We start from the raw sequence: 20,831 nt of genomic DNA on the forward strand, positions 1-20,831 counted from the left end.
CCAATCATGCACCAAACCTCCAATGCCTGCTGCACCTGGATTACCATAGAACTCCCATCAAAATTTAATTTACAACTTCCACGCACTGGAGGTATCCAACGTACCACATGTCTGCAAGTGACTATTCGAAAGAAGGCTAAATTGTTTAGGTGCAACTGCACATCCACCTCGAAAATTCCCCTACCTTCCTTAGTGACTGTGAGCCAACTCCAGACCAAATGGAGTACATAACTGAGTACTCTATTATAAGGGAGAGCAACCCCCTTCAAAAGTCCTACGGTTACGCTCCTTCCAAATCTCCTAGCAGATTGCTCCTCTAATAATTTGCCATATTACACATCCCAATTTGGGCAGCACCGAAATGACATATGAGTGATGATACCCTAGTACATCTTGGGGTAAATCCACCTGAATGCTAAAGATATTTAAAAAAAATTCCCATAGCTTATAAGTATAAGAACAATGTACAAAGAGATGTGAGACAGACTCACCATCACTTTTACACAATAGACATATATTTGGTAGAATCTTACCTCTTTTCACTAGATTATCAACGGTCAAGATATTATTTTGCCCTGCCAGCCATAAGATACATTGTACCTTATGCAGCACTGGCCATTTCCACACTTGAGCAATTTGTGGTAAGGTCCAACGCCACCAATCGTGAAATATCAAGGCATACATTGATTTTACTGAAAACAATCAATCTTGTTCAATCTCCCAAACTAGCACATCTTCCTCCCTCCTAGAGATAAAAATATCTTCTAGATTAGACATCAAAGAAGTTAACTACTCCAACGTCTCATCTCCAATATTGTTATATGGAAATTGCACATTCCACACGACTTTTTGTCTAATCAACTCATAAGCATCAGAAACAAGACCCATAGGATTAGACACCTTTTCAAATGATGCAGAAAAGGATATTTTAAGTGCGCAATCCCCGATCCAGTTATGGTACCAAAAGGAAATTTGGGAACCATTCCCTACACACCATCTCATTTTACTATAAAGAAGAGGCCTACAAAGAAAGATGTCTTTCCAAAAAACAGATATCGTTGCACTATTCCTTCGACCTCCAATCCATTGTCCAAACCTATCTACCCCGTACTTTGCAGCCAGGATTTTGTACCAAAGATGGTCCTTGAAATGCGGGCTACGCCACCAACACTTGCATAACAGGACCTCATTCACCATTGCTAATCTTCTAGTCCCCAAACCCCTTTCTCTTTTTGGAATATAGACCATATCCCACTGAAGAAGATGGTATTTTCTATCCTCACCAAAAGACCCCCTCAAGAAGTTTTACATCATCCTTTCAATCTTCTTAATCACACTATTTAGCATCTTAATAAGGGACATCTGGTAGATTGGTAAGTTTGCCATGCCTGATCTCAATAAAGTGACCCTACCACCCAAAGATAAATACTTTCGTTTTCATAAATCCAATTTTACTTGAGTGCGCTGGATAACCTTATCCCATGCCAAGATAGATAGTCGAGAATATGAAATTGGCAAGCCCAAGTAAATGATAAGGAAAACATCCACTTTACACCCTATTGTGGCTGCCAAAAGTTCCACCATCTAAGCGTAATAATTCACTTTAATCAAGAAAGTTTTGGATAAGTTAACTTTTAACCTCAGAGCAACTTCATAAACATCCAAGAAAGTGCCAATGTTCTTGATATACTTCTCCTTCGCATCGCTAAAAATCAATGTATCGTCCGCATATTGTAGGTAGATACAAATAGTCCCTCTTGCCTGACTCTTAAACCAAAGAAATTGCCATAGTTCACCACATTAATAAGCATTAAGCTAAAGCACTTTGCATAGATAGTGTACATGAATGGAGATAAAGGATTCCCCTGCCTCAGACATCTAGAGGCACTAAAGAAACCTTTAGGGCAACCATTTATTAGAACAGAGAAATGCATCGAGGATAGACACCCAAAGATCCTGTTCCTCCACTTACACCCAAATCCCTTTCTATTCATCACTTCTAAGAAAATACTTCATTCAACCCTATCATAGGCTTTCTCCATATTTAATTTTCAAAGCAACCCAGTTCCAATCTAGAATGTATACACTCTTGAGCCACTAACACACTATCAATTATCAACCTGTTATGGATGAATTTTGATTGGGGGCTTGAGATAATACCATCCAACACCTTCTTCATCATTTTTGCTAGCACTTTTGCCACTATTTTATACAGACTAGAGAGTAAACCAATTGCCTAATATTCGTCAACTCAACTATAACAGATTTTATAGGAACCAATGCAATAAACGTCCCCTTTGAACATTTCACCCCTTAATATGAAACCCCTAGCCATATTCAAGAGATCCCCAAACAACATTAGACAGAATTTATGGAAGAAGCAAATAGGGAAGCCATCAGGGCTTGGTGCTTTGTCTCCTGCCAAAGCAAATACTACTGATTTTAGCTCTTCCAAAGACACATCCACGTCAAGCTAGGAAGCCACATGAAGTGGCAATACTTTGAATGGAATATGAGCCATTTTCGGAGTGAAACGAACTTCCAAAGTGAAGGCTCTCTAAAAGTGATCAATAATAGCTTGATCAATTCCATTACGATCATCAACATCTACCCCTGAAACTGTCAATCCATATATATCATTATGTCGCCGACGTGCATTGGCTATAATATGAAAAAATTTCGTATTCGAGTCCCCCTCTCTAACCTATTTCACCCTGGATCTCCATCTCCAATACACTTCCTCTACCCTATGCAGCTCATTCAAGGTCAGAATCTTCTCATTCTTGGCTACAACATTCTGTTCAGAATAACCCCTTCACTCTGAATCACTTGATCTATGTCTTGTATTGCGGTAAGGATACTATTAATTTTGGCACTAAGCTTTTATCTAGTCGTCTTTTTCCACTTAATTAGCTTATGCTTAATATAAAGCAACTTTTTGTGTGATTAGATATCCAGAGATCCAAATGTCACAGTATAATCCCAAGTAGATTTAAGCAGATCTCCAATCCCCTCCTCCTCCAACCACCCAATTTCCAACTTATAAGGTTTCGGGTCACCTAAGGGATTTGTGGAACTTAGGAGAACAGGGGTATGATCTAACAAAAACCTAGATAAGGCTTTAGAAGCAAGAGGGAAGACTTCAAGCCATTCACTAGAGACTAAAAATCTATCAATCTTAGTCATAATAAGATTATGCACACTATTATTTGACCATGTATAAGTAGCCCCTGACAAAGGCATATCAAACAGACTACAACATTCGAGAAATCCATTAAATAACCTCATAGAAGAATTGATACTCCCTCCTGAAGAAGACTCCTTAGGCCATCAAATCAAGTTAAAGTCCCCCCAATGCAAAATGGTACTCGAAAGGTAGAAATAACATTCAAAATATCCTAAAGAAAACCTTCCTTAAGAGATTGAATATTAGGTCCATAAACATTTAACATACCCCAAGAAAAAGAGGCTTGAGGCTATTAAAAATAAAAGCTAGCCCTCTGTCACCCTTGGCGATATCAAACACTGCAAAGTAAGTGGATTCCACAACATCCACAGCCCACCCGATGCCCCTACTGAATCTATACCATCAAAACCCATTGCCCCTGAACCCCAGACATAGTAGGGCAGGGGTGCTTGGTTTCTTGCAAAATTAAAATATCTAGTTTGTATTTTCTAAATAAAAAGAGAACATCACTTTTCCTACTAAACTCCCCTAAACCCCTAACATTCCAACTTAAAATAAGCATTAAAAAGGGGAAGATGTGGAACCTAGACCAATTACATTTGGCCCAAAGTAGTACTGCTCTAACATAAACGCCATCTATCTCTTCGATGCAACCGAGCTAGAGCTATCTGACACACCACTTGACACTTCAACATGGCCATTCTCATTGGTCTCGATCTCCCTAATTTGGACTTGAGGTCCCCTAGCAGCCAACCTTGAAGAGGATCTAGTAGCCACAGTCGAACCACATCCTTCGGATTTTTTAGAAGATTGGGCATTCTTGCCACGACTGAGAGTAACAAGCACATTCTTGCCCTTTTCCTTATCAGCTGCAACTTTAGCCTCCAACTTCACCTTTTTCTTGGTTGCTTCTTTCTCCTCCTTATTCTTGACGATCTCATCATAGAGCACAACTAATGGTACTTCATAATCCAGACCCTTCCCTTCTTCTCTCTCTCTCTCCAAGTGATGGAGCGATTATCTCTTTCGCCATGCGTTTGTTTTTTTTCCCATACTTTAATTTTTACTTCTAATACCTGAGTTAATGATGTTCCATTAACCGAAATTACTATTAATAAATAAGGCTATGGTTTGTATAGGGTGTAAACAGTAAAGAATCCAATAAAGGCGCACCTCTAAAGCTCATTGAAAGATTTAATTTTGGTGTCGAAAATTTTAATGATGACTAAAAAGACTGCTTCACATCTAATTATGAAATTCAAAATTGAAAAAATAATGCAGATTAGGCAGATCTACAAACACATGAAAATCTTGAGAATGGGTGGTCTAGATAATGTATTACAAGATGTATCATTAATACTTCAAAATATTTTTTCATTTCACATCCGTACATCTCGAGATCGAGATGATCAATTAGAGGGATTCTCACCATCAAAATAACTTTTGTAGATGGGCTTTTGAGGTGTGCCTTTTTTCTACTCTTTAAAGTTGCAACCTTATATAAACTTTTTCCAATAAATAATTCTACAAAATTTTATTGTACAAGTGAGAACTCGGTCGTCCATCAAGTCAGTGACCTAAAGCTGGCAATGGCAAAACTCTTTAACGTTTTAGAGGGCATCCTCGTTTTTTTTTATAAAAAGCATCCCATAATAAGTGACAAGATCTTAAAAAGTTTGTCTTATATTGTTGGACACGGTTTTGGTGGGTTAGCTGACTCACTGAAACATATGCGCCTCCTCATGCATCAGACATCCATCCTAGTGATAGACCTCAAAATATTGTGCTTCCAATATATCTCAAATGGTGGAAAAACATATAAAAAAGAATATGAGTTTCATTTTTAAAAAGTTAAAATTTCTAAATTCATTATCACTTTGATACTTGAGAATAGCAAATTTCAAACTGATCGAAAATTTACGTGAAAGATGAATTTTGAGGGGGCCGCATATCTACAGCTGGGTCGGCTTACTCACCAAACTCTTTACCTATTTTGTATCGGGTGTAATTTTAATCTCGAAAATTGCAATGATGATATGAAAAAGATTTACTTCACCTCAAATTATTGAATTCAAAACTAAAAAAAAAAGGTACTGATCAACCGGGTTTATAAATAGATGAAATCTTGAGAATGGATGATTTAGATAATGGATTACAAGATGTACTATTATCTGGACTTTAATTTTTTTTATCTATATATTTAGAGATCAAGATAATCAATTAGAGAGCTTTTCAGCACCACGACGACTTTTCCAATGGAGTTTTCAAGGGTACCTTTTTTATACTGGGTAAGGTTGCAACCTTCTATAAACTTTTTCCTGACTCCCTCACAACATAGAATGCAGAAAAAAAAAGTTAGATTTAACTATAGCCCTCTTATGTAAAATCAGGTGGCCAAATGTGAGGCTTTTTGACTTTGCTAAATGTGCAGAGAAATGATGCATTTCCAGCTACTTTCACTGCTAGGGGTGGCAATGGGTCTAGTTTGATTGGACTTGGACCTACCCGGACTCAGACCCGAATAGATTCGGATCCAGGTTAGGGACCCAGATCCGACCCATCGGGTCAAAAAATTGGACCTATACCTGTACCCGTCAGGTCTCGAGTTCACGCCATCAGGTATTGGGTTCATTGTCACCCTCACTATGAGCTTCTTTTTTCTTTTTTTGACCTTTTTTTTTACCATCATATACCCATATTATTGGCAACAAGGTCACAATCACCTGCTATTAGATTTTAAGCCATGTGATTTGTCGTTTAATAGCTAAAGATGACTACTAGTTTTAATTATATACGATCTTTAATACACCAAAATGAATAGGGTTAAAGTAAAATATTTTTTCTCTAACAATTTACAGAGACGGGTCTGATCCCAGACCCAGACCTGTATAGTGTTTGGGTCCAAGTTTTGGACTCGGGTTGCTAAACCCATACCCAACCCGTGTCAAGTATAACTGGTGGGTCCCTGGTCGTGTTCGGGTCCACTGCCACCCCTACAAGTGGCAAGAGTGCTTGGGTCCTTAAATGGAATCCAATGAAAACAATCTTGAAAATTAAAATCCCAAATCCTATGATGGAAAATCCCATGGCCGAAAGTTATAAAATGGCAATCCTTAATTATGCCCACCGTATGTTCAAAATACCACCTTAGTTTCTAGTTATTGGAAACTGCAACCTAACTTCATCATGACACTCACTTTTTTGGGTGAATCTTCTTATGTAAATTGTCTTCTCTTCGGTTGCAGCACTTTAATAGATCTTTCCAAAGCCTCTTTAATTTTTACAACTTTTTTTATTTTTAATTTAAAAAAATACACAAATAGTGTATATCCATTGTATTTTCTGTTTTTACGAAAATATCTAATAATTTATGTTATTACCCGTATGTCCGTTTTTTTAACTTCATAACAAGTTTTTTTGTAAAAGAATTTGTTTTACCCATTTTCGATTTTTCAAAAACCGAAATAAATTTGATTTCAGTATTTGAAAAAGTGAAATTATAAAGAGAAAATTTCAAAAGTTTCATAGAGAGAAACACGGACAATATGAATAGTTTTGAGAAACACATCTCTCTTAACCACAGAGTTCTTCATGTACCTCTCTTTCTCTATCTAGGTTTTTGAAAGACTTAATTTTCCCTCATAAACTGCGAATGCCTCATCTTTCTCTCTCCCTTCATCCGTCTCATGCTCTAGAGCCATACTTTCAAAGCATCAAAGGCCTTGATCCACCATACCCACTCGCCCAAAAGCCGAGAGCCCCGAGTCAGGGCTTACCTCGCAAGCAATTACAAGGCTTTGTGGCATTCACCGTGTTATGCATAGCCTGATGTCATCACAGTCCAGGTAACCAAGCTCCTCCCATCCATCTCATTGAAGGCACTTTCTCAGTCCTTAATCAACCTACACTTAGCGTACGTGTCCATCACATGCACTAAACCCTTGCTTGGCCATTGGACAATGGAGTCTGCGACCTACAAGTAAAGAGAGCAATCCTGCGCAAGAGCTTGTAACGCTTCCAAATGTGAATGCATTTGGCCTCAACCCAAAAAATAAAATATATAAATTTTGTTTTTTAAAAATCGTAATTATAAAAAAATTTATAACTATAAATTTGGTTTTTCAAAAACCAAAATTAAAAAAATTTAAGTTTTTCAAAAATGGAAAACAGCCAATTTCTTTTTTTTTTTTAAAAAAAAAAAGTGTTGTGAAGAAAAAACAAAGATTTGTGTAATAATGGAAAGTTTTAGGTATTTTCATAACAACGGGAAATATAACGGATATTTACGTTTTTTTTTTTTTTTTTAATGCAAAGATAACATTATCACTCTTGTCCATCATATTTTAAAATTGGTAGTTGTGTGTCATTGACCGGACTCAAAGTTCAAAAAGAAAATTTAACACAACTCAAACAATCGTATTTGACATCTAATGAGTAGTAATTTTGATCTCTTTATACTTATCCAAAACAATGGTGATCTCTTTATAATAAAGATAAGAGTAATAATCTTATGAGACCTTCCTACACCCATGTGTATAGGACTCCAAAAGTTCACCATTAAATTTGATACAGATCTCTAAAAAAATTATCACATGGGTGTGAGATTTGATTTTTCTAGAGATCCGTATCAAATTTAATGGTGATCTTTTGAAGTCCTACACATAGGTGTGGGAAGGTCTGGTAGGATCATTACTATAAAGGAAGAGGAAGATAAATAGTATCATAATGCTAGATCCCTTTTCTTAATTCCGGCGTCCTAGTAATTTTCCTCGTAGACCTCCGACTGTCCTCTCCAACCAAACCTAAAACTTTTCTTTTACTTTTTTCCTTGGGTATTCAAAACTGGACATGGTGGGAGTTTCAGAGCCCTTTGTCCCGTTGGAGTGACATAGATAGGGCATTTTTAAGATTCTCTCCCTTTTGGAAAAAAATTTCAAGAGTTTACCTAAATTGAAATCGAAAAAGAAACAACTTATTAATTTTGAGAGAGGGTAGTTGAAGTAACAAAAAAAAAAAAAAGAAAAATAAAAATGGCAGTTTTTAGAATCCTCTAAGACGGAAAAATAGGAATCTCAATGTTGGAATCCTACCAGGATCATATACTTAACATGCTCAAGAAAAATAAGCAAGCGTGAATCACAATGAGTATAATAAATAAAATATAAAAATACCAAATACTCCAATGATATAAAGATTTATGTGATTCACCCCATGGGCCTACATCCATGGACAAGGAGGCAAACAAATTCACTAATAATGAACTTTACAAGATTGAAAACACAAAAAATGATGTGGCTCACCCGAATTGGCCACACAAACAAGTTCATTAAACAATGAGGACTATTAGATCAAATAGGCCGCATCCATGGGCATGGAGGCACTTTACAAAATTTAATGGTAAGAAAAAGTATCAATCTCTCAAGCAACTCCAAACGAGGCAAGTAAACCGTTCTCATTAGAAGTCACTGTTCGCAAAATCGAACCGGAACGGTTAACCGGACATGGGTCTAGAAGCGGTTTAACGATCTAACCGGTAAACCTGTCAATTCAACCGTTCTAATCAGGCAAGTCCCCGGTGGTCAAAAAAGTGTTGAAAAAAAATAAAAATAAGATACAAAAAAGTCTACTAAAATATGAAAAACATATAAAGAATGATTAAAACAAAATACTTTCAAATGAAGTTGAAAATTAATGAAAAAATGGATTTTTATCCATTTTATTTTTTCCAATGGCTATTTTTAAAATTTTTTAAAAAGGATGGAAAAATATAAAAGTGAGTATTAATGACCAAAACAATTTTTAATCTCTACCATAATGTAAAGAATATTTAAAAATGTATTACAAATCAAGTTTCTTATTTTGAGAATGTATATACATTTTTTTGAATTTTTTTAAAAAAATACAGGTTGATCACCCTAACCGCTCAAAATCGGAACTGACCACTGACTGGTTCCAATCTAAATGAGCGATTAATAGTTAGATCGAGTGATTTTGCGAACAATGCTAGAAACTCACATATCTCTCTAGAGGCTCCACTTTATCTGAGCAAGGGGCCCTTGCCTCTCTTTATAAGGAAATCCAAATTGGGCACGTATTCCTTTCTTTCTCATTCCAAAATTATAAGGCAATGAATCTTATAACAAATAGAAATTTTTATCCCATTATAATTTGGTTTCCAAAAAAAGAGAGATTTCACATTATACAAAATCGGAATCCCAATAAACATGGAAACTTGTCAAAATTAACATCTACATCAATCCCATTAAAATTGAATTTCCTTATGGATGTAATTTTTGGATGTAACCAAATTAAACAATCTCCATCTTGATATCCAAATCACTTATTCACCATGTCAACATTCATAAGAGAGCTTTATGGAGTCCTTCATTTTTGCCTAATATATTCCTTAGTCATCATTGCTGAAAAAATGTGATTACAATCAAATTTCTCCCCCTCAAATTTTGCATTTGAAACTTTTGCTATCATGTTGACAACTCTAAACCAGGCTGTAATACTACTTGTTGTGCATGAAAGCTTTAAAACAATGAGTTGATTTTGGATGAATAAAGACTGAGCAAAACACAAGTAGCACCATGTAATAAAAATAAACAAATAAATAAATAAAACAAAACAATTATCAAACTTTTACATCGTTCACCCTAAAGGATTACATCAATGCGCATAACAAACTGAAATCTATTATATTAATGAGAGTTATATAAGAGATTTTGAAACACAAAGATATATTACTAATCTTTAGTAATACTTAGTGGAGCAAACCTTAAAGCCACTTTTTTAACTGACATCACTTGCCATTCTTCATTCTTTTTACTTCTGAAAACCATCACCGAACATAATCGATAGAGATGCGAAAGTGACAAAAAAACCAATTTTCTCTCTCCACTCAAGGCACACACAATCCCTCTCGCTAAAAACTCTTGTCTCTCTCTAGAGGTTCCTCCTTTGTGCAAGACTGTCTTGGCTTTCTTTTGAGGGTTGTCAACCTTTTCTATAATGTGACCCACATAAGGTACACATATTATTTCCTCTATTATTCCATCTATCCTTCTTCTCTCATTTCATATACATAAGGCTATGAATCTCACAGTGACTAAAAATCCGTATTCCATCATAATCTGTTTACCTAAAAACAAGTAATTTTACATCCTACATAATGGAAATCCCAGAAAGCATGAAAACTCATATATAACAATACTGTTAAACACTCAAAGAAGTAAAAGGAAAGTCCCTTGACTTCATTCACTATTATATATATATATATATATATATATATATATATATATATATATATATATATATATATATATATATATATATATATATATATATATATATATATATATATAGAAAAAGTTTACATGAGGTTGCAACTTTAAAATGTAGAATTACAGATGCACTTCAAAAACTCATCTGAAAAAGTTGTTTTACTGTTGAAAAAACTTTTAATTGCTCATCTTGAAATCGTGATGTATGAATATGAAAATAATAATAATTTTGAATATCATTATAAGTAGTCACATAAAGAATGATAAATCTATCATAATTTAGACGCTTCAAAATTTGCATGTGCCAAATAACGCCCTCGAGTTTAATCTCATATATTCATCCCTCTATCCTGATAATGCCCTCATTTCACCCTCATAATTCTATAGGATTGGACCCGTCTAGAAACTCATCAAACAATAGATACAATTTGTCAACCACCTAATAAATTTACCTCCAGAATTCCTGAAAAAGTTGTCATAGTGGATTTCTTTTAGGTAGTTCTTGCTAGCATGAACTGTTAACCACTAGCCCAATCCCAATCCAAATCATCATAGTTTACATGAAAAAAAAAAAGTGTTACCCTTAATTGCCTATAAAGAAAGAAAATTCCTTTATTAAATAATATTAATACATTAGAAAAAAAAAAATTAAAACAAAATTAAATAAAAAATAAAAAACAATCAGGCGAGTCCGATAAAATATTTACATCGATTAGAGGAAGATTATTTACTGTTTTTTTTTACTCATCCAAATATGAAATATTTACTCTTTACTTCTAGGAGATCACCCCTATATGAAATATTCATAGAAATTTGCATACAAAGAAATTGAGAAAGATTTTAGAAGAGATGAAATTAGAGAATTAGGTAACTTGGAGGTGAAGAGATATCCTATACTTGTATCTTAGATGAAGAGAGAGAGGTAACTAAGATTATGTTCCTAAAATTAGATTGAACTCCAGTTTTTTTCTCTTTCTTAAACCCTGTTACCCAATCCCAATCTATATCTCAATCTCTCTCTTCCACTCTCTTAGAAAATAATATTTGTCTTTTGTATTGCATTCTCTCTCCCTCAAAAGAGGCATATCCACATACCATATACTGGTTTTCTTTAATGTCTCTCTTTCGTAGTCACCCACCATAACTTCTCTATATCAATATGACCCCTTTCATTTATTTTTATTTTTTACAGTATGTGTCATATCCTTAATTGCAGTAATATATGTGGAATGGAGAATGGGCACTGATCCTTAATTGCAGCTTAATATATGTGGAATGGAAAATGGGCACTCACTGCCAACCAAGATTTATTTGAGCTTTCACCGTCATTAATATGAGCTAAAAGTCAAATGGGCACTCAGTACTGTAATCAACATAATGAACATATTTGAATGTTGGAACACTCTTTCCATAAAAGATGTATAGAGATCTCATCACCCATAATGGATATATGATCCTCACATTCATAAAGGGGAAAAATTTATATAAGGTGTCAACTTTATACTGTAGAAGTAAGGCATGCCTCAAATACCCATACAAAAGTTGTATTGATTCTGAGAAACCTCCAATTGATATCTCAACCTCAAGATGTACAGATATGGAGAAAAAAAAGGATTTCAAATATTAAAAATGCTGCTGCTTATAACACATCTAGATCATCCATTTTTTAAATCTTCAAAAGTGTTTGCATATGTACATTATTTTTTGAGTTTTAAATTTCATAATTAGATGTGTAATAGATTTTTTTAAATCCTCAAAAGTATTTGCATATGTGCATTATTTTTTGAATTTTAAATTTCATAATTAGATGTGTAATAGATTTTTTTAAGTGTTCAAAAGTGTTTGCATATGTGCATTATTTTTTGAGTTTTAAATTTCATAATTACATGTGAAATAGATTTTTTTAAATCTTCAAAAGTGTTTGCATATGTGCATTATTTTATTCTTTTCGTCTTTATCTCTAATGAACAATAAATCTATTTTTATATTCCAATATAAAAGAGCACTTCAGATTTATCTTTTGTAGTACTAAACAACAATTTACTCCGTAAACTTTTTATATTTTGTTAACACGTATTTTGAAACACACATTTGAGTGAGGGTACCCAATATTTTAATAATTAAAAATTTGATCATTACCAGTGTATTTAATGTACATCTTTAAAAAATAAAAATAAAAGAGCTATTATTTTAATAATAAAAATTATTATTACATGCATTAAATACAAATTTGAGCGTATTGATTTTGTAAAAACATATATTTTTGTGAATCCGTACGACCATATTATGTAAAAGCTAAGTAAATTAAATATTTTCAATTGTTCACCTTAATCTCTTATGAATAATAAATCTATTTTTATATTTCATTATAGGATAGGAACTTAGGTTTATTCTTGATGGCACTAAACAACAATTTACTTTTGTTGTATTGTGTTAACCGTATTCTAAAACACATATGTGAGTGAGGGCATCTAATATTTTAAGAGCAAATTATATACAGACACTTTTAAGAGCGGTCAATTACCAAATGGACGGTTATTTGCATGAAATTCGAGCTCTTATGTGTAACAATTCAAATACCAGACAAAAAGATGATTAATTTTAAAAGTTTGTTTGGTGTTTGAAATACCGTATCACACAGGAGATTTCGGACGCCTCTCTCTAGAACCGGACCCGACCTGGCGCTGCAGTTTTCCCCAAATCTTTCAAGGAAGTGGAATCCCGATTCCAAGTCGCCTTTCTTTTCAATCCTCCCTTCCCTTTTTCCTCTGTGTCTGTACACCCCCTCTCTCCCTATGGCCAGAGCCTGCATAAACCTTCAAAAAACGATAGTTTCACACCTTCTTTTGTTCGCGGGTCGGCCAGCACTGGCCATGGGCGCCCTCCTCCAGCGCAGACGAACACCCCTTCCCTCTCTCACCAAGTTTCTCTCTCTTATTTCGAATCCTTCTCCAGGCCTAGCCAAGAGAACCCAAGCACCTTCGAACCCAGTTCTGAATTTTGAAGCACTGTGGTCCAGGACCATGAACCCTAGATCGAACCCAACGCCCTTCCCGTATTTAGACGACATGGCGGCTCCACATCAAGGTGGTGGAACCATATCTCAAACCAGATACCGGTAAAAAGTGGGGGTAAAAAGAGGACTAGGCCATCGAGAAGAGCACCAACAATGGGTTTTCCGGTGATGAGGTGGTCTTGTTTATTTAGAAAGCCTTCCGGTATTCGAATTGTGGCAATTTAGAAAAAAAAAAAAAAAAAAAACACCCCAAGTAAGGGGTCATGCTCGTAATTTTGACGAACTCCTTCAAAAGCTCCTTCAAAAATTTGTTTATATTTTAATAATAAAAAATTTGATTATTACCTGCGCACATCATTTAATGTACATCTTAAAAATAAAAAATAAAAAAGATAATATTTTAATAATAAAATTTTTCCATTACATGCATTAAATACAAAATTGATTAATCGATTTCTTAAAAACATATATTTTTGTGAACCTGCACGACCATATTATGTAAAAGCTAAATAAAGTCAATGTTTTCAATAATTTTATTTTTTTCGTCTTAATTTCTAATGAACAATAAATCTATTTTTATATTTCATTATAGAATAGTAAGTCAAGTTTCTCTTTGATGGCACTAAACAACAATTTACTCAATAGCACATACTTTTTGTGTTGTGTTAAGGCATATTTTAAAAGGCATCCAATATTTTAATAATTAAAAGGTAAAGTATAGAATGAGACCATTTACTTTTGGTACAATGTGAGACATTAATCTTGACCATTGGATGTAAAATTGGGTGGTTGTAATTATTTTATTAAATAAGCATAAACTTCAAAAGAAATTTTTTCGAACTCCATGACATCCAATATATCAAACGTCAAATCAGATGATTGTAAGTAATTGTGACCACCTTCTATCAAAGGTAAATGGTCTCATGTTATACAATTTTTAATTAAAAATTTGATCATTACATGTGCATTTAATGCGCATCTTAAAATTAAATGCGCATCTTAAAATTAAAAAATAAATGAGATGATAATTTAATAATAAAATTTATCATTATATGCATTAAATGCAAACTTGATTTATTGATTTTTTAAAATGCATGTTTCTATGAACCTGCATGTCCATATCATGTAAAAGCTAAAAAGCAAATGTTTTCAATAATTTTATTATTATTGTCTTAATCTCTAATGAACAATAAATCTATTTTTATATTTTATTATAGAAGATTAACTCAGGTTTCTCTTTGATGGTACTAAACAACAATTTATTCCATCGGTAGTACAAATGTTTTGTGTTGTGTTAACATGTATTCTAACTAGTGTTCGCAAAATCGAACCAGAACGGTTAACCGGACATGGGGCTGGGAGCAGTTTGAACCGGAACCGGACTGACCAGGGTGGTTAACCAGACTAACTGGTCAAGTAGATTTTTTTTAAAAAAATAAGTCAAAAACTCCCAAAAAAATAAAATAAAAAATAAAATTACTTTGATTAAGTGTATAATATCTTATTACATATATTTGTCTTACAAAAAAAAATTGAAACAATTTTTTATAAATTAATATTTGAATACTATGGTCCTGTACTTGAAATATCTTAGGATATTTTTTGAAGATATTTTTGTCATGTAACATCTTCTTCCAAGAATTAACATATCTATTCCAAACCTTACATGAAAATCTTTCTAGTTTCTTTTGTACAAAAATCGCTCACATTAGGAGTGAAAGTTTATGCATTTTTTTACAAATAACAAAAGTACGTTGATGCTATTAAATCAAATAAAAACGCCAACTAATTAAGACAAGATATAGAGAGGACCTCTTCCATACTGTTAGATAAAGCATAATTTATACAACACCTTTTGGATAAAGTTAAATAAGGTATACTTTACGAAAAGTACATCTCATGACATGCAACAAAACGAAAAATCAATGCACAACTGTTCTTATATGTATCTACTATGGGCATGTCAGTGTTTTGTGCATTGATTTTATCAGCAAATAAGAATAGTAGAACAAATAATTTGATCAAAAAATAATTTTATTAAGCAAAATATAAAAACACTTCCCATATTTATCATAAAACATAATTTTATTAAAAACTATAATTTTATCAAAAAATAAAATTACTAAGCAAAATGGACAACCACTTCACATATTCATCAACAATATAGTTTTATTAAAAAACCATAATTTTATCAAGAAATAATAATTTTGTTAAGCAAAATAGAAAAACAGTTCCCATATTCATCAAAAAAACATACTTTTATTTAAAAGATAATTTTATTAAGAAATATAGAAAACAAGTTCTCATATTGATAAAAAAAAAACATTAATTTACTAAGCAAAATGAATGTTTTTTTTAGAAAAATCAATTTCTCAAAATGTGGGGGATGATTTGAAATTAAGATCACCTTTATAAAACTCTCTCTTTGTCTGGAATCAGATTAGATCGGGATCTGCCAGTGACCGATCACGAGTTAGTTGGCCGAGTTTTTAAAACTCTCTCTCGGTCTGGAATCAGACTAGATCGGGATCTTCCAGTGACCGATCACGAGTTAGTTGGCCGATTTTTTTAAACTCTCTCTGTATGGAATCAGACTAGATCGGGATCTGCCAGTGACCGATCACGAGTTAGTTGGCTGATTTTTTGAAAGTCGGCTAATCTTTTAAAGGCTATTTTGATAACATTCCAAAAACCTTGATAGAAAATGGAAAAAAAGAATGGAAAAAGAGAAGAGCCAAGCACATACAACACGATGGTGTAGTGTTTCATTGAACATAAGGCAACCAAAATATTTACATGCACTTAAATAAACAAAATGTCTCATGTCCATCATTAGATATACAACTATATTATGCACTTAAAAAAACATAATAAATCATGCACTTATAAAAAAAGAAGAATCAATTTCATCAAAAAAATAATTTTATCAAAAAGAATAATTTTATTAAGAAAAATTGAAAAACACTTCCCATATTCATCAAAAAGCGTAATTTTATTAAAAAAAATCATAATTCTATTAAAAATAATTTTATTAAGAAAAATAGAAAAACACTTTCCATATTCATCAAAAAATGTAATTTTATTAAAAAATTATAATTCTATTAAAAATAATTTTATTAAGCAAAATAGAAAAACACTTTCGATATTCATCAAAAAATATAATTTCATTAAACAAAATATTTTTTTTAGAATAATCCATTTTCCAAAAACCCCAAAAATCAAGCAACATTTCGAGCAAAAAGCGACCCTCAATGTTTGGATAATCGAACAAATAAACATGCGTGCATTGTAAAGGCTTCGGTCATCTTTCAAACGCACCAAATCTCATCAAAAAATATTCGGTATTTTTAATTTAATTGAAAAAAAGGTGGAAATTTCAGATCTATGAAATTTTCATGATATGGTGCAACGAAAAAAATCATATAAAAACATTTAATTTATCATAAATAGACATGCTTATCTTATTTGAGAGATCAAGCATTGATCATAACAATCCACAACTCAATTTAATAAAAAACGACCAATAAATAGATAAAAAATCTGTGCTTTTTGATCGAATACAGATTCTTTGAACAACAGCATTTCGGGCCAAAATCAACCCATAATATTTGGTTTTCTGAACAAATTGAAACATAAATCGGATGAATAATTCAATTATCTCTCAAACCCACCAAATTTCTTTAAGAACCATTACGTATTGAAAAAATTATTGAAAGAATGGCGGAAATTTTCAAAAACCTAAAAAATGTGCCATTTCGATCCAAGGAACTCTTGTTTTTTCGATGTTTCAATCCAAATTTCTTGTTTTATAGATTATAGATAGTAATTTACAACAATAAAACATGAAAAAAGACAAAAAAAAAAAAAAGGCACGAAAACGGATAAAAAAAAGTGAAAATTTGGATTCTAGAATGCCTGCTACAAACAATGGCCTCGATTTCGAAATAACGGCCATTATTTACATTATATCGGGTGTTATATATGCTAACTGGTCCGGTTAGCAAAAAAGGGCCGGTTTTGCGGAAAAGCCGTCGGTTCAGGTGCTGACCGGCCGGTTTTTGTACCCAAATTTTTTGGAGCTCATCGGCTACTAAGTAGGCCACCAAAACCGACCCTAACCAGAATCTCCACCCCGCTGGTAGTGATCTGATCAGCCAGTTTTGCGAACATTGATTCTAACACACGTGAGTGAGGGAAAGAAATCTACTATTTAAAAGAACATGGGATCGCGATCAGTGCGATTGTGGGATCAAACTCCTTTATGAATGAGATTGAGAATATTATAAATAGGAGTGAACTCTCCAAAAAATTAGAATGAGTTCCGGTCGAGATCCTCGCCACCGAGCGTCATAGCCACTTTAGTTGGGGGCTCCGGTAACTTTGGATTCCCATCCCAAAATGTCATATTCAAGGTACTCCTAAATAGAATTTTACCAAATGCATGACATGTTTCTTTCGGAACATATAATCTTTTGGCAATATGCATGAGCAAGGCGCCCACCACTCATAAAAATATACATATATGTATGAGTATGTGGGCGCCCACCGCTCATAAAAATATGCAAAGGGTTCTCATGTCCTAAAATATGTAAAGATCTTCTCCAGGTAGTATTTCGAGTCTGGTGTCATATACTTTCAAATATTTGGGCATCTTGAATATCAATATGTGTGCATCTGGATGCATATACAATCTCACATGTCACATGGAGTATATATTGGCCAAATGTGTGAGTTTTGTTATGTACTCATTGTTGAGAGCCCTTAGGGCATGTTGTGTATTTTCTCTTTCTCTTTTTCCCCTTGGCATAAAAAGCGAAAGGGAAAAAGGCAAAAGAGACGTGCAGCACATGGATTTCTCGAGAAGTCTCTTACTTTTGCTAAAGAACGGTTAACTTTGGAGTTCTCTCATCCTAGTACTACTTTGCCGAGTATCCTTCACTTAAGAGTTCTAATGGGATCCGGTGTGTAACTCATGCTATAACATTTCTTTATCCATCTTAACCAAATTCTTGTCAACACTTTAATATATTTCACTATCAAATTCCCGGCAACACTTCATACAGTATGGAAAAATGGGAATTGAGTTCTTACATCTTCATATCTATAATCCGGTTCGGTTCATTCAATAACTACAAGGGTGAGCCCAATCCGGAACATGATCTATATAAGAAAATGTTCATTGAACCAATCACAGGAATACAAGTACCTATCAGCTATCTGCAGCTCAATTTTTAGCTTCTCATCTTTAACATTTGGGAATGTAGGAAGCATATGTAAAAACTTAGAGTGAGAGAGAGAATTGAAATTAATTTGAGGTGTATTTTCAATTTTGAATGATTTATGTAAAAATTTTAACTGGGGTAATCCTTCTTAAAGCCTTGGGAACATGCGACAGGACTCTACCTGTATTTATTGATCAGAAGAGTTTATATATGCAACTAACAATTTGCAACAAGCAATTTTATATATTAATACTATATGCCCTTATGTCACTCAGATAGAAAACAACCATAAGGAATCTTTGTCACACGCACAAGCTCATAATTATTGCCCAAGTGGCAACAGGACCCTCTCTAATGGTAGCAAATATGCTTCCACACTTTTATTGCTTCTAACCAACCCTAAACCCTTAATCTCACTCTAAACCTAAGGTTACCAACCCATAATCAACCTCAAGGAAATATGAAATCACTTGGACTGAGATTCACAGCAACTTCTACTCTTCTGCCTTCTCAACTGGGGCTTCTTCTGGTTTCTCTTCCTTGGATTCAGTTTCTTCGGTTTTCTCAATTGAAGCTGGTTCTTGGGCCTCCTCAACAGTTGCAGTTTTTTCAACAGTTTCTTCAGTTGTTTGTGTTACTACTGTCTCCTCTTCCTCTTTCTTCTCTGTTACTGGTTCTTCTGCGGCTGGAGCCTCTGCGACCGCATCCTTGCTCTCGACTTGTGGAGCAGCCTCAGATTCCGGACTCGGTTCTACTTCGGGAGCAGCCTCAGATTCCGGACTTGGTTCTACTTCGGGAGCAGCCTCAGTTTCTGGACTTGGTTCTACTTCGGGAGCGGCTGATTCCTCTGGAGGAGATTCAATTTTTGGGTCGGCGTCCGGGACAGGGGTCTCGGAGACTGGCACAACCTTCTCCTCAACTACAGCCACTGCTTCTAGCTTCTCGCTCACCTCTGGCACCACTGTAGCCTGTGCAACCTAAGGAATCCAGATCAAGTATCCAAAATCATAAAATCAAGATCAACAAGATTAAATTAAACCACTGTGAACATATTTAGAACCAAAAGTCCAGTAGGAAAATACTAAGCGTGTTATTTGATGTCTAGCAAGGATCAGGTGTTGATTCACAACAATCAGGTCAAAGGCCCCAGCAAGAAACAATTAAATCAAGTTAATAGTTCAAATTGCAATTCAAAATCCTCTAGAGATGTCATTGAATCTTAAATCAATATAGTTGAAGCAAAAATCAAATTCAGTTTACTATGATTTCCAATCCAGAAGATCATAAAAGAGAAAATCAATGATTTGCATAATACATCAATATATACTTCACAAATTCAATGGATCCTAAAATTGAAGTAGTTAAGAGGAAATCCATTCAACTCTGATTTTCTATTGAAAAGAAGGAGATTTGGAGAATGAGAAAGCCTTGGATTTAGAAAAGGGGTATACCTCAGCACTTGCCATGGGAAACTGGTGTTTGAGATGATAAGAAAACTATGAAAATAGATGGTGAATAAGAGGAGGTAAGCAAAATGGAGTGCAATGCCTGTATGTGGTGTGATGATTCTAATGTTTGGGGGTGTTTATATAGGCCAATAGAGGCCTTGGAGTGAGGGAAAAGGCTGGTTAAGAGTGGGAGTAATCAGGAATCTCCACAAGTGACACCTCATATCACTGACATCAATACAAATAAGCTTCTGCTACAAATGGTTTGTTTTTTCCCTTCTTTTTGAAAGGTGAAAGTCTATTCCATGTTAATTTCATTATTGTAATCATTTTTGCCAAAATATTAATTGCTTTGCATTACTAGAAATTGGTATTTTAGTTGTGTTAAAGTTTAGATGAAGAGATGTTATTAATCTATTTTTATTTATTATTATTAACATATTTTTTAAATGGCTACTATTTTCACCAACGTCCCTCTCATTTTGTAATTACCCTTCCGCCCTTACCCCTTCTCTCTCATTTATATTCGTTAAAAGGTCAGAATTATTCCTGCTTATTAAATGCCAAATAAGATGGTTTGGGCTGTGTGGCTAAGTTTCGAGAAATTTTATTGTGAAGTTTGAGTCTAATCAGTGAGATACTCTTGCCATCACTTGATTTGAAATCCAAACA

At 33.9% G+C, this 20,831-nt stretch overlaps 1 protein-coding gene and 1 long non-coding RNA gene across 3 annotated transcripts in view; one reads left to right on the forward strand and one right to left on the reverse strand.

Annotated features, from left to right (window-relative positions):
• LOC148780160 (uncharacterized) overlaps positions 1-6,001 on the forward strand; it is a 6,832-nt gene extending 831 nt beyond the window's left edge. Inside the window, exons 2-3 of the long non-coding RNA XR_016042549.1 lie at positions 5,392-5,475; positions 5,619-6,001. This is a non-coding gene — a long non-coding RNA (uncharacterized LOC148780160). The remainder of the gene's footprint in view (positions 1-5,391; positions 5,476-5,618) is intronic.
• A 12,933-nt stretch (positions 6,002-18,934) lies between these two features.
• LOC18446662 (uncharacterized) lies at positions 18,935-20,272 on the reverse strand. 2 transcript variants are annotated; one of them, XM_011629645.3, is made up of 2 exons: positions 20,163-20,272; positions 18,935-19,679 (listed from the first exon to the last, which is right to left on the reverse strand). In XM_011629645.3, the coding sequence occupies exons 1-2, from the start codon at positions 20,175-20,177 to the stop codon at positions 19,206-19,208; spliced, it is 489 nt and encodes a 162-aa protein (XP_011627947.1). In that variant the 5' UTR covers positions 20,178-20,272; the 3' UTR covers positions 18,935-19,205. The 2 variants fall into 2 exon arrangements, with proteins under 2 accessions (XP_011627947.1, XP_006856835.1); XM_006856773.4 differs by having other exon boundaries at positions 18,935-19,688.
• Positions 20,273-20,831: the final 559 nt, after the last annotated feature.

The sequence above is a fragment of the Amborella trichopoda genome, chromosome 10, assembly GCF_054954075.1.
Source record: "Amborella trichopoda isolate Santa Cruz 75 chromosome 10, AtrichopodaSantaCruz75HAP2 v2.0, whole genome shotgun sequence".
NCBI lineage: Eukaryota > Viridiplantae > Streptophyta > Magnoliopsida > Amborellales > Amborellaceae > Amborella > Amborella trichopoda.